Below are 15,741 nucleotides of genomic sequence, written 5' to 3' on the forward strand. Positions count from 1 at the left end.
TGTCTCTCAGAAACAGTTCATAACTTCCCTTCAACTCATTCATGTCACCTAAAAGGTAAACCTGTTTCTCCATCACAGCTCTGATGATCCAGTAAGGACATCTCCTGGTTTCATCTTCATGTTTCCCTCTCACCAGATAACCTGTAACGGCGGATATGTAAATCTAGCTCATACTCACGTAATATAACGTTTGTGCTCTTATTTTGGTAACTTCCTGTGTGACCGGAAATGAATTGTTTAATGGTAAACAACTTGATGTACAAAAAGAGACGGAAGAAAACGGAAAACTAATGCTAACGGAGAAAAGGGAGAGAAGAATATAGTTACATTGTACAAAAACGAATGGTTCTAGCTACAGTCGACAGGGGAACAAGGTTTGTAATGTATATGATTTAATTTGAGCAATCTGAAATGCATAATATGTATTATATAGTTTAATAGAAAACGGTTAGACCAGCGTAATGAGCGGTTAAGATGCTGTTACATGAATAATATGGTAATTGTTTTATTTGTTTGTCTAGCTCTTACGTTGGTTCGTTGTCTGATACACGGCAAGGAATAATAAAGGTCATTCAACAACCATCAGTTCTGGCCTTCTCAGTTCGACTGGATGCTACATAACCAAACCATATCATGACCAGCAGCTTTCTTGCAGCTGTGGCTCCAGCAAACATCAGCTGATAATAGAAATCAATATTAAATAAATTCTAACAACAGCTGATCAAGCTTAAACGTGCTGCTGTTGTTTAGCGCGACATCCGCTGGTTTCCTCTTTCGGCGCAAAGTGAGTGATAAACAAACAAGAGAGCTGATCACTGATCAGTTTTCATGATCGAAGTAGAAACGGGAGAGGGAGGGGGAGAGGGTGAAAGAAGAAGAGGCAGCTGTGCAGCGTAAACACAGAATAACTCCAGCTTTGTGCCTTTTCCATTGTAGCTGAATTACGGGACAAACTGTTCCTTTTCACCTCAATAAGAAACGCGTAATATTTTCTCTGAATACCAGACGGGACGGTTGGCAACTCTAATAACTTATGAACAAAATAAAGTTCAACATCATTAGCTTCATAGCACCACCCAGCTGTATAGAAACTCCGTCATGCTAGCTAGCACGCAGTACGGAAAAAGTCAGAATAACGAAAATAAACTCCACCTAAACTTGGTTCATATCTGACCCAGAGAGACTGCAGGTCATAACTTCTTACCTGAAGTTCAGTTCGCACTTGGACCAGCGGCCGCCTCGGGTCTCTTTTCCTTCTGCGTCCCTTTTCCTTCATCCACCTGCTGGCTTCCACTAAAGGGGTTACAACTGCATGAGTTACAATTTACTTACAATTTACTAAATCCCACGTGAAAGGCTCTTTCACATAGGATTTTTTTTTCACTGGTGGTTTTGTTTTATTCACCAAAAATAAGATAACATGCCAAAGACCACCCTGTAAAAAAAAACAACAAAACAAAACTGTAGAAATGTAGAAATCACGTCCTTAATCTTTGAGTATTTGCTACCTCGCTTTCCACGGTCTCATCAATAAAATATGAATCATAGAAAACACATGAGAGATGAAATAATATGATATTAAGAACAAAATGTATTGTCCCTTGATAATCCTATTTAATCTGATCAGCATTTAGCATTTGACAAGGAAGTTGCTGATGAATGTAAACCTTGAGTAAAAGGACCTCTAGTGGTCAATCCCTGTACAGGTAAACGCTGCATTTGTGTTAATGACCAGTAAGAGCTTTAAATTTGTTTTTAAAACCAGAGCGACCCATAAAAATAGATCCAAGACTTAAAAATAAAGTATAAAATAAACTAATCAGGAAAAAAAGGAGAAGACTAAAACACTGGCTTCCAATCACCAATATCACTTAAGTGCGCACAGTGCCACGGCCACTCAGCACAGTCACATTTGAAACAACAATAATCTGTTAAAAGCTACATAAATTATAACCCACTAAGTTTTAGCAGTTACCCTGGTATAGAAAATGAAACAAACACACACCATTATTTATTGATTTATTTTTTTTATTAAGTAATGTTTTTTCAGTTGAAGCCATTTAAAGTCTATTTAATAATGCTGTGTTAGAACAGGCACTTTAAAGCTCTTTGTACTGTAAGGTTAAAACCCCACAGTATTAGAGAGAAAACCCCAGCAATCAAACGATCCCCTATGAGCAAGCACTAAGGCGACGGTGGGAAGGAAAAACTCCCTTTTAAGAGGAAGAAACCTTCAGCAGAACCAGACTCAGGGAGGGGCAGCCTTCTGCTGTGACTGGCTGGGGGCATAATTGTGATGTAATTTTATGCTAAGGATACTGAATTTTAAGAGAAAAATGATGCAACAGCATGTGCTGTTTGTTTGTTAACTTAGTGATTTACGATGTAGTGTATGAAAAATGGTATAAAAGTAAAAATTACAATTACAAAAATCACACATATTACTGTACCTATTATACAAATTGGACTTAAAAGTCTTCTGATTGTTTGATTCAGGGCTGAAATTCCTGTCTGGGCAAGGGAAAACACATATTGAACAATTGCTGTGAACAGATTGTTCAATAAGGTAAATGGTGCTAGACAAATATTAAGGATGTGCCTGATGGGAAAAATTGCTCCTTGGCCCACAGACACAACTAGAGCTCTAATAAAGGGATAAAAGGCTGAAAGATTTCTGTGAACTCTGGAAAGAACAGTTTCTTCATCCTCTCTTTGACGACTTCTTTGGACAATATTTTGTTCATTCTCTTCAGATCTGTTATCTGAAGAGTCAGGAAGGCCAACATTGGTGGGTGAGGTAAAAGGCACTCGAAAAATATTAAAGATGTGCCTGTTCACAAAAAATATTCTTCGGGCCACAGACACAATTGGCATTCTAATGAAGGAATAAAAACCTGAAAGGTTTGTGTAAACTCTGGAAACAATAGTTTCTTCGTCCTGTCCTTGAAGAGTTCCTTGGGCAAAATTTTGTTCATTGTCTTCAGATCTGCTATCTGAAGAGTCAGGAAGGCCAACATTGAATACATCAATGCTGTAACTTTCATTGTTGGGAGACACTTCATGTCCACAGTTGTTTATGGAAACACTTGTTGTAGGAACCTCAGTTATTTCAGAGGTGGGTAAGGTAAAAGGCACTGGACCATTATTAAGGACGTGCCTGCTGACAAAATGTATTCTTCGGCCCACAGACACAGCTGGAGCAATGCTGTAAATCTCATTACTCAAAGACTCGTCACGTTCAAAATTAATTAGAGAAACATTCGTTGTAGCAACCTCAGTTGTTTCAAAAGTGGGTGAACGTTCAGTTTCACTAGTGATTAAGGCAAATATTGCTTGACCAAAATTAACGAGTTGCCTGGTGACATAAAATGTTGCTTGGCCCACAGAGTCAACTGGAGCTGTAATAACAGAAAAAAGAGCTGAAAGAGATGTTTGAAGTTGGGAAAAACTAGCTTCTTCTTGCTCTCTTTGGACACTGTCTGGTACAACATCTTCAGATCCATTAATATCGGAAGATTCAGGAATGTCACCATTGAATAAGTTAGTGCTATAACTATCACTAGCTGGAAACTCGTCATCTTCAGTGTTGTTCATATAAACACTGGTTGTAGGAGTCTCATCTGTTTTAAAGGTGGGTAAACATTCAGTTTCTCTAGTGGGTGAAGGAAATGGGGCAAATGGTGCTCGACCAATATTAAGGAGGTGCCTGGTGATAAAAGCTTCTCTAAGGCCCACAGGCACATCTGGAACTCTACAAGAGGAATAAAGATTTGGAACATTTGTTTGAACTCCAAAAGAAATAGTTTCTTCTTCCTCTGTTTGAAGACTGCCTGGGACAACATTTTGTTCATTACCTTCAGGTCCGTTATCTGAAGGATCAGGAAGGACGGCACTGAATAAGTCAGTGCTGTTGTAACTTTCAGTGGTGGGAGACTCTTCAGGTTCATAGTTGTTTGTAGAAAGACTGGTTGTAGGAACCTGATCTGTTTCAGAGGTGTGTGCATTTTCATCAGTGTTTACAGAAACACTAGTTGTAGGAATCTCAGATGTTTCAGAGGGGTGTGATTGTTCATCTCTGGAATTAGGTATCAGTAAGAACCCATCAGGGTCCAAATAACATTCGTCAAGCACCTCAAAGCCGTCAGTATCTGAAGAATTTGTACGACTGAACACTGAGCGCCACATATTTGTAAACAGAGGAGATAGGGTTCAGTAGAGATAAACTATATGCTCTAACCTTTAGACGATTGTTAGAAGACTATAGAATCAGCGTTAATTTTGTTAAAATGTGTTTTCAACACTAGGTGTAGTAGAGTGCCTTACCTTGGGGGTAAATATGAGCTCGCGTTCTAAGGCGCGAGCTCATATTTATAGCCTCACAGCAGTGTGACGTTAAGGCACACGTGCCGTGACGTCACAGTACGCTTACTCTTTGAAATTCATTCGGTCACAAAACGTCTTGAACCTTCACCTCCCTGAACGTTGGTATTAACTACGGAAGCGTAGAGCTGCCACCCAGGCAAAAGAAAAATACAAGTGTATCACGTTATAACGTGAAAGGTTTATTGTTCTAACAAGATACTTTTCCTGTTTGTACAATATACTATCATGTTTGTACAATATACTTTTCACGTTTGAACAACATAATATCACGTTATTACAATATACATAATTATCACGTTCGTACAATATAATTATCACGTTCGTACAATATAAATATTATATTGTACGAACGTGATAATTATATTGTACGAACGTGATCATATATTGTACAAACGTAAAAAAAAATACCATTACAATAACATTTTTTATTGTAAGAACGTAAAACGTGTTGCATTCGGAAACCCAAATCCATGGTAGTTGTGGAGAGTGCACGCTCGTCAGAACTGGCACTTAACTTTGAATGCCCTGCTTTCAACATGGACACAAACACTGATAGCCCACTTCTGAGATTTCTTCGGAATCGTGGTGTACCTGAGGACTGTCTCTTACGAATGCTACAAGAACACGTAAGTGCACTCTTGAGGGGGAAACTTGTAAAACTCGCTTTTTACGAAGTTACAGCGTCTAAAAATGTGACATATTGCTAAGTTAGCAACCACAGCGGTTTTCGCTTCTCTCGCTTTGACTGCGTAAGGACGTAACGGTAGGCTGCATTGGTGTGGATCTTTAATATGGAATGGAAAATGTAAAACAAATTAACCCGCTGTATAAAACTGGGTCGTTGTATGACCACATGTTACTACTTAACCCGTATGCAGATTCCAGGTTTCTTAAATATATCGCTATATTATGTGATGCACAATGTTTCCTTGTTTATCTAAAAACAAATGAATTAAACTGTGTTTATATTGATATTTGTCTTCAATTAAAAAAAAAAAAACAGTGAGTTCAACCCTTTGTGCTCTGTGCAAATGAAAGATACGTGAATACTAATTTACTTTTTCAAAGGTGGGCGTTGTATATACTGTAATATTTCTATTAATAACATGTTAGAGAATCTCATTAATGTTGCTGCCATAGAGAGAGGAAAAGAATAAATGCTAAATATTGATGGCTGCCACTAAAATAATAACAGACAATTATCAAAACACATGTGAAATTTACATACATTTTTTTAGTGAGGTACCTCATGTGGTGTGGCAGCAGGTATACCTTGTACTTCTGTATAGTAATAAATATCCCTGTTATTACAGATTGATGCCACAGTGATTGATTTCATGGATGACAAGACCCTGTCTGATTACATCCCAACATATGGTGACCGGATAGCTGCCAGACGGTTCTGCTTGGAAAACAGTGGTGCAAGTACTAAGGAATCAAGAAAAAACTCATTGCTCGAAAAATTGAAGGAAAAGATGGGAATCAATGAAAATGAGAAGAAACCTGATCATGAGGAGGCATTTGTTTCTAAGAGAAAAAGAACATATGCAAAAAACAACAAATGGGCTGAGAAAAAGACACGAAAAATTGAGTTAGGGTGGATCCATGAAGGTAAGCAAGTGAGAAAGCGCAGAGGAGGAGGAACAAGGACCTTTGATGTGCCCAAAGACTCCAAAAAAGCTGACATATTACAGTATGCTAAAGATCTTTTCTTTCCAAGTGGAAAAAGCAAATTTGGAAGATGGGAAGTGTTCAGTCATGACATATTAGACTATCAGGAAGAGGCCGTATTTGATGAAGATGTCACAGTTGGAGAACTCTATTCAGCACTTAAAATGGGAATGTTGAGATTTTACTTGTGCACAAGAAGATTTTCCAATGATGAAGATGATGAAGAAGTTTATGATAGAGGGAAAACACATGTAAACAATGTTACACAACTGACTGACTCACATCAAGGAGATGAAGAAGCTTCTCACACTGTTGTGATCTCATCATCAGAATCTAGGAATGCTGATGAAGATGTATTATTAGACACATCTGAGGTAATGATTGGACCCTACCTTGGAGAGCCTCTGCCTTGTCAACTTGATGACACTGTAATAGATGAACCATTCCTGCAGTTTGAGGAAGATGATCTGGTCATCACATCCATTACACTTCCTCCAACAAACACAGCAGTCAGTAGTCCAGAAACATCTATAAGCAATGAAGCAATAAGCTCTGCAGGATCATATGATGTTGTCTGTGTTACCATCAAACTTCACAGGGTTACTATTCTGGAGGAGATGATCAGCCAGTTCAAAGATCCAACACTCCTCATACACCCTCTAAAATACACCTACATTGATGAAAAAGGAGCTGACGCAGATGGCGTATCAAGAGATGTGTATGCTGCATTTTGGTCAGAGTTTGTGGACAACACAGCTGAAGGAGAGGAGTTCAGAGTGCCATCACTGTCTCCTAAATGGCAGGAAGAAGAGTGGAAATCCATGGGTAGAATTTTACTGAAGGGATTTCAAGACCATGGATATTTCCCTTGTCGCCTTGCTCCTGTTTTCACAGTGGCACTCATCTTCGGTGAGAATCAAGTATCAGATGATCTGCTGTTTGAAAGTCTTCTCTTTTACCTAAGTCAATCAGATAGGGATCTGATAACAAGGGCACTAAAAGAAGATCTTTCAGATGAAGACAGGGATGAAGTGCTGGATCTCATGGATCGCCTGGATGTATCAGTGCTTCCAACCAAAGAGAACTTAAAAGGCCTTCTTCTGAAAGTCGCACACAAACAATTAATCCAAAAACCAGCATATGCCGCAGAGAAAATGTCCTTAGTTGCAAGCTACTTCCTAAAAGAAGCTTTTCAAAGCCCACAAGATGTCCTACAAATGTATGAGGATAAAAAGCCAACAACGAGAAAGCTTTTGAAGTTGCTTACTGCCTCTCCCACCACTCAAGCAGAGAAGCAGAGCTTCAGATTTCTGCACCAGTACATCAGAGGACTTGACGATACAGGGCTCAGAAGGATGTTCAGGTTTCTTACTGGGTCAGATGTCATCTGTGTTGACAAGGTTGAGGTACTGTTCACGCCTGTGGATGGACTGGCACGACGACCTGTGGCACACACATGCGGCCCTCTTCTGGAACTACCATGGACATACACGTCCTACCCAGAACTACGAAATGAACTGAACAATGTTTTGGCTGCTAAAAGCTCTTATGAGTTCAGCATAGCTTGATTAAAGTCCATCATGTTTAAACCAAAGAATGAAAGGTTTGCACTAACAATGACTGGCTATGAAGCTCTAAAGTTTGTTAAACCCACAAACAGGGAACACATCATTGTATAAAAAAAGAAAGAGCTTAAATTTCAGGGAAGTGTTTTATTTCATATTTGAATTTATTTTCAAAAATTGTGGATAACATCAATTTGTTTCCACCATGAAAAATGTAAATTTCAGTTTAAATTTTCATACTTAAAAGTTTTACTAGTTTAAATGTTAACTAATTATGTTTAATAAGTTCATATGGTTAGCAGCAAGTGGTGAACTATGCTTATTATTAGTTCTTATCATGTGTCAAGGTCCTTTTCCACAGGTCTGTGGTGCAGTTTTGTAGGATACAAGATGTCTGCTAGAGGGGATGTTTTGTTTAGTAATAATTCAAAAGACTTAATATTAATTATTTTCAAGTATATTTTTTTTACCTTTCCACCAGTCATTTGTTTAGAACATATTTTAAGGGAATAACTTTGGAAGGCAATGTGTTTGATGCAATAGTTGACTGGAATAAAAGACAGAAAATTGGCACATAAGTTAAGTTTTGTAGTGTTTATCAAGAGTCCGTGTTTTCTTCTCCTTGAACACAAATAAAAGGGAGGTTAACATCTAACACTATTTGTTAATTATTAAATAATGCAGAATTTGTACATTTACCAGTTTACAAGAAACTGTTCGTGGATGAATAGCAGTTGCACAATGTGTTCAGTAAAATTGAAAACAATATTTCATGAATGATAATGTATAGGATCAGCAGTTTAAAAAATGTTTTTTTGACAGTCTTAAAACAGAAATCAGATATAATAGAAATTCCGTTAAAAAATAATTGGAAATGCCAAAAGGTTGGAGTACGCAGATTTGGTTAAATATATTTAGACATGCTTGCTTGCTACTATCTTGAACCGAAAATCCAAACAAAATAATAATGAATGTCTTTTCTATTGTTTATTGCACAAATAAAACATTGTACCCAAAAATATATGCGTAAAAATTCCCAAAGCCCAATTATATTTAGGTTTATAAGTCCTTCAGTATATAGGCTCTCAGGAAGAGATACAGTTCAATGGATTCATCTGCTGTGCTTGGTGGAAGTAAGAAGTTCTCTGACATTATAAGGCAACACAAGCTGAAAACGGTTTCATCACAGGTATAAGGTCCTCTCTGTTGACATTCTTGCTTACAAGCATCCTCTGCCTCCCAAGAAACCTCTTTCAGATGATCCTGTCCTCCAAAGAGATGAGGGATGGTGTACATGAGAATCGGACGTCCACTTGGAGCAACTGCATTTCTGCTTCTGCGTATTAGATGGGTGTTCCACATATGTGCAACTTGCTGCAGCTCTTCCTATTAAATATTAAAAATTAAAAAATCTCATATCAGTAAAAGAACACATTTCTCTTGGCTCAACATGTTACCCAAAACGGCGCTGGCACGGCTGGCAGCCTTAACCCAATTTCCCTCGGGATGAATAAAGTACGATCAATCAATCAATCAATCAATCAATCAATCAATCAATCAATCAATCAATCAATCAATCAAAAGCACCACACAATGACAGTCGGAAAAACAGAGTTGATCAAAAATACTCAACAACAAGAATAACAGTGGTAGACACGTGATACTTTGGAAAATTTTAAGTAATTATTAAACGTGAATTGTTTTAGACAGTGCGATTTTATGTTTCTGGCCAGTGAAATATGCATTTTTTTTCATATCCTCAACGGAGTGATAATAGGGATGGTGCATGGTAGGTGTTAAAGCAAACTTTTTATTCTCTCTCCGTGTCTCTCTTTCTCTCTAACACACACACACACACACACACACACACACACACACACACACACACACACACACACACACACACACACACACACACACACACACACACACACAGGCACGTAAACAATATGAGCTGCTTGTCCAAAAAACATCCAGAAAAGCAATCATGGTCTTTTAGTTCCTGGAGACGATTTATCCAGTGCTGAGCATGATGTCGTCTCAGAAAGGCCCACCAGCCTTCAATACGCTGATTGTGATTGCTGGATCCAGTAATAAAACAGTTTCTGACGTTCGGATCCATAGTCCAGCGCAAGAATCGTTGCATCTCGGCCATTATGACATTTTCTGTTCCCAAATCAGAGCGAATCCTAGCAGGTGTTCCCATCCTCTTTTCAACTTCTGCTATGAAATATCCAGCAATGACTTTGGGATCATTGTTTGTTGAATAGGCATGAAGCCAAATCATAACTCTCGAAAACCCATCAATAGCTCCATTTATACAGATTCCAAAAGGCTTCAGTTTGTCATAGGAGTCAACATGCCACATGAAATTTGGTCCAGGATTTACATACGTGCGTCGCATTAGGCGATTTCTGCGTCGTTGCTCAACACCGTAAGGGTCAAGATATTTCAGTAAATGTCTCACAGTACTCTGCGTGACAACATAACCTGCCTGAATGCAGTTCAGGTGATGTAGTTTGTATCCATGGAGCCTCCCATGTCCCTCCAGTTGATCAATAAGAAATCGTGCCACCTCAATCGGATCGGACTCATTCTTTCTCCTGTACAGTCCCATGCGTTTTAGGTTTCTTCTAAGTGTCCGCATGCTTATCACAATACTGTCCAAACTGCTCAATAACAGCAAAATCTCCCCATGCCTCAATCCAAGCATAAAATAGAACTTAATTAATTCCAATAAACGAGCCATTTTCTCGCACTCTGATCTGCACTGTCACCCACTTCACTATGTTTTACACTTCCGTATCTTTACGGCAATATATCATGCTCGAACAATAAAATATATGTTATAACGTGAAAATTTTATTGTTCAAACAATATAATTATCACGTTCGTACAATATTGTACGAACGTGATAATTATATTGTACGAACGTGATAATTATGTATATTGTAATAACGTGATATTATGTTGTTCAAACGTGAAAAGTATATTGTACAAACATGATAGTATATTGTACAAACAGGAAAAGTATCTTGTTAGAACAATAAACCTTTCACGTTATAACGTGATACACTTGTATTTTTCTTTTGCCTGGGTGGCAGCTCTACGCTTCCGTAGTTAATACCAACGTTCAGGGAGGTGAAGGTTCAAGACGTTTTGTGACCGAATGAATTTCAAAGAGTAAGCGTACTGTGACGTCACGGCACGTGTGCCTTGACGTCACACTGCCGTGAGGCTATAAATATGAGCTCGCGCCTTAGAACGCGAGCTCATATTTACCCCCAAGGTAAGGCACTCTACTACACCTAGTGTTGAAAACACATTTTAACAAAATTAACGCTGATTCTATAGTCTTCTAACAATCGTCTAAAGGTTAGAGCATATAGTTTATCTCTACTGAACCCTATCTCCTCTGTTTACAAATATGTGGCGCTCAGTGTTCAGTCGTACAAATTCTTCAGATACTGACGGCTTTGAGGTGCTTGACGAATGTTATTTGGACCCTGATGGGTTCTTACTGATACCTAATTCCAGAGATGAACAATCACACCCCTCTGAAACATCTGAGATTCCTACAACTAGTGTTTCTGTAAACACTGATGAAAATGCACACACCTCTGAAACAGATCAGGTTCCTACAACCAGTCTTTCTACAAACAACTATGAACCTGAAGAGTCTCCCACCACTGAAAGTTACAACAGCACTGACTTATTCAGTGCCGTCCTTCCTGATCCTTCAGATAACGGACCTGAAGGTAATGAACAAAATGTTGTCCCAGGCAGTCTTCAAACAGAGGAAGAAGAAACTATTTCTTTTGGAGTTCAAACAAATGTTCCAAATCTTTATTCCTCTTGTAGAGTTCCAGATGTGCCTGTGGGCCTTAGAGAAGCTTTTATCACCAGGCACCTCCTTAATATTGGTCGAGCACCATTTGCCCCATTTCCTTCACCCACTAGAGAAACTGAATGTTTACCCACCTTTAAAACAGATGAGACTCCTACAACCAGTGTTTATATGAACAACACTGAAGATGACGAGTTTCCAGCTAGTGATAGTTATAGCACTAACTTATTCAATGGTGACATTCCTGAATCTTCCGATATTAATGGATCTGAAGATGTTGTACCAGACAGTGTCCAAAGAGAGCAAGAAGAAGCTAGTTTTTCCCAACTTCAAACATCTCTTTCAGCTCTTTTTTCTGTTATTACAGCTCCAGTTGACTCTGTGGGCCAAGCAACATTTTATGTCACCAGGCAACTCGTTAATTTTGGTCAAGCAATATTTGCCTTAATCACTAGTGAAACTGAACGTTCACCCACTTTTGAAACAACTGAGGTTGCTACAACGAATGTTTCTCTAATTAATTTTGAACGTGACGAGTCTTTGAGTAATGAGATTTACAGCATTGCTCCAGCTGTGTCTGTGGGCCGAAGAATACATTTTGTCAGCAGGCACGTCCTTAATAATGGTCCAGTGCCTTTTACCTTACCCACCTCTGAAATAACTGAGGTTCCTACAACAAGTGTTTCCATAAACAACTGTGGACATGAAGTGTCTCCCAACAATGAAAGTTACAGCATTGATGTATTCAATGTTGGCCTTCCTGACTCTTCAGATAGCAGATCTGAAGACAATGAACAAAATTTTGCCCAAGGAACTCTTCAAGGACAGGACGAAGAAACTATTGTTTCCAGAGTTTACACAAACCTTTCAGGTTTTTATTCCTTCATTAGAATGCCAATTGTGTCTGTGGCCCGAAGAATATTTTTTGTGAACAGGCACATCTTTAATATTTTTCGAGTGCCTTTTACCTCACCCACCAATGTTGGCCTTCCTGACTCTTCAGATAACAGATCTGAAGAGAATGAACAAAATATTGTCCAAAGAAGTCGTCAAAGAGAGGATGAAGAAACTGTTCTTTCCAGAGTTCACAGAAATCTTTCAGCCTTTTATCCCTTTATTAGAGCTCTAGTTGTGTCTGTGGGCCAAGGAGCAATTTTTCCCATCAGGCACATCCTTAATATTTGTCTAGCACCATTTACCTTATTGAACAATCTGTTCACAGCAATTGTTCAATATGTGTTTTCCCTTGCCCAGACAGGAATTTCAGCCCTGAATCAAACAATCAGAAGACTTTTAAGTCCAATTTGTATAATAGGTACAGTAATATGTGTGATTTTTGTAATTGTAATTTTTACTTTTATACCATTTTTCATACACTACATCGTAAATCACTAAGTTAACAAACAAACAGCACATGCTGTTGCATCATTTTTCTCTTAAAATTCAGTATCCTTAGCATAAAATTACATCACAATTATGCCCCCAGCCAGTCACAGCAGAAGGCTGCCCCTCCCTGAGTCTGGTTCTGCTGAAGGTTTCTTCCTCTTAAAAGGGAGTTTTTCCTTCCCACCGTCGCCTTAGTGCTTGCTCATAGGGGATCGTTTGATTGCTGGGGTTTTCTCTCTAATACTGTGGGGTTTTAACCTTACAGTACAAAGAGCTTTAAAGTGCCTGTTCTAACACAGCATTATTAAATAGACTTTAAATGGCTTCAACTGAAAAAACATTACTTAATAAAAAAAATAAATCAATAAATAATGGTGTGTGTTTGTTTCATTTTCTATACCAGGGTAACTGCTAAAACTTAGTGGGTTATAATTTATGTAGCTTTTAACAGATTATTGTTGTTTCAAATGTGACTGTGCTGAGTGGCCGTGGCACTGTGCGCACTTAAGTGATATTGGTGATTGGAAGCCAGTGTTTTAGTCTTCTCCTTTTTTTCCTGATTAGTTTATTTTATACTTTATTTTTAAGTCTTGGATCTATTTTTATGGGTCGCTCTGGTTTTAAAAACAAATTTAAAGCTCTTACTGGTCATTAACACAAATGCAGCGTTTACCTGTACAGGGATTGACCACTAGAGGTCCTTTTACTCAAGGTTTACATTCATCAGCAACTTCCTTGTCAAATGCTAAATGCTGATCAGATTAAATAGGATTATCAAGGGACAATACATTTTGTTCTTAATATCATATTATTTCATCTCTCATGTGTTTTCTATGATTCATATTTTATTGATGAGACCGTGGAAAGCGAGGTAGCAAATACTCAAAGATTAAGGACGTGATTTCTACATTTCTACAGTTTTGTTTTGTTGTTTTTTTTTACAGGGTGGTCTTTGGCATGTTATCTTATTTTTGGTGAATAAAACAAAACCACCAGTGAAAAAGAAATCCTATGTGAAAGAGCCTTTCACGTGGGATTTAGTAAATTGTAAGTAAATTGTAACTCATGCAGTTGTAACCCCTTTAGTGGAAGCCAGCAGGTGGATGAAGGAAAAGGGACGCAGAAGGAAAAGAGACCCGAGGCGGCCGCTGGTCCAAGTGCGAACTGAACTTCAGGTAAGAAGTTATGACCTGCAGTCTCTCTGGGTCAGATATGAACCAAGTTTAGGTGGAGTTTATTTTCGTTATTCTGACTTTTTCCGTACTGCGTGCTAGCTAGCATGACGGAGTTTCTATACAGCTGGGTGGTGCTATGAAGCTAATGATGTTGAACTTTATTTTGTTCATAAGTTATTAGAGTTGCCAACCGTCCCGTCTGGTATTCAGAGAAAATATTACGCGTTTCTTATTGAGGTGAAAAGGAACAGTTTGTCCCGTAATTCAGCTACAATGGAAAAGGCACAAAGCTGGAGTTATTCTGTGTTTACGCTGCACAGCTGCCTCTTCTTCTTTCATCCTCTCCCCCTCCCTCTCCCGTTTCTACTTCGATCATGAAAACTGATCAGTGATCAGCTCTCTTGTTTGTTTATCACTCACTTTGCGCCGAAAGAGGAAACCAGCGGATGTCGCGCTAAACAACAGCAGCACGTTTAAGCTTGATCAGCTGTTGTTAGTGTCATCCAGGGAAGGACGGATGTTGTTTTGCTGTGCTGTATTTTAATGTGAAGTGTACTTATTTATATTTTTATATTGCATGTACTGGTTATATTTTGTGCAGTGTTTTATTTAGATTGCATGTTTTGGTTATACCGTCAAATTGTCCTGGAGAGACTCCGCCTTTCCCCATTTTTACTAATTGGACACACCTGAGAGGAAAGGCAGTGTAATTTACAGAGTGCTGAGTGACACATAAGAGGGTTGGAGCTTGGCGTTCGAGAGAGGACGGACAGCACCAGCGCACAGGGCACCAGTGCAGAGAGTGACAGTACCAGCGGGGAGAGCGGAGACAGCACCAGCGGAAGGCACGGGACGGCTGTGTGGCTTTGCAGTTTTAAAGAAGCGGCGGGCGGAGTTGAGAGCTCTGCCCACCCGGGGTAAGTCTTCGACTTATCCCCTTTTATTGAATAAAAACTGCCGGAAGAATAGTGACTGCCGCTCCTCCCTTTCTCTAGCATATCAAGACGCGAATGCGGAAAGGAAGGAGAGGACTCCGCTGGGTTTACCTTTTACTTCGCTGGATTTCTTAACTCCCTGGGACTTTTATGCTGTGGTGGATCCCACTGGACTTTTAATGTTGTGTTTTATTGATTTTTATTGTGTTATCCCTTGGCCAAGGTTGTTTTAAATTATCTTACACTTTTAACTATTTAAATATAATAAATTTTAATTCTACAGTTTTTTAATCGTGTGCTTTCCCTTGGCGGCTCCACTGCTCTGTCCGTTTGGAGGAAGGTTTCCTTCCTTTAGAAAAACGACACTGTGGGAATAAAATCAGCCTTTCCGCTCCGTTACATTAGAATTTATTTAATATTGATTTCTATTATCAGCTGATGTTTGCTGGAGCCACAGCTGCAAGAAAGCTGCTGGTCATGATATGGTTTGGTTATGTAGCATCCAGTCGAACTGAGAAGGCCAGAACTGATGGTTGTTGAATGACCTTTATTATTCCTTGCCGTGTATCAGACAACGAACCAACGTAAGAGCTAGACAAACAAATAAAACAATTACCATATTATTCATGTAACAGCATCTTAACCGCTCATTACGCTGGTCTAACCGTTTTCTATTAAACTATATAATACATATTATGCATTTCAGATTGCTCAAATTAAATCATATACATTACAAACCTTGTTCCCCTGTCGACTGTAGCTAGAACCATTCGTTTTTG

The 15,741-nt window shown here is 38.8% G+C and overlaps 1 protein-coding gene across 1 annotated transcript; it reads left to right on the plus strand.

Annotated features, from left to right (window-relative positions):
* The first annotated feature begins 4,750 nt into the window (after positions 1 to 4,750).
* On the plus strand, positions 4,751 to 8,027 carry LOC146663678 (uncharacterized). The gene is made up of 2 exons (XM_085416520.1): positions 4,751 to 5,009; positions 5,697 to 8,027. Exons 1-2 carry the CDS (start codon positions 4,854 to 4,856, stop codon positions 7,620 to 7,622), a joined length of 2,082 nt encoding a protein of 693 aa, XP_085272646.1. The 5' UTR covers positions 4,751 to 4,853; the 3' UTR covers positions 7,623 to 8,027.
* The last annotated feature ends 7,714 nt before the right edge of the window (positions 8,028 to 15,741 follow it).

This window comes from Rhamphochromis longiceps, linkage group LG8, assembly GCF_057381845.1.
Source record: "Rhamphochromis longiceps isolate RC_006_pf linkage group LG8, R_longiceps_female_GT1.1, whole genome shotgun sequence".
Taxonomy (NCBI): domain Eukaryota; kingdom Metazoa; phylum Chordata; class Actinopteri; order Cichliformes; family Cichlidae; genus Rhamphochromis; species Rhamphochromis longiceps.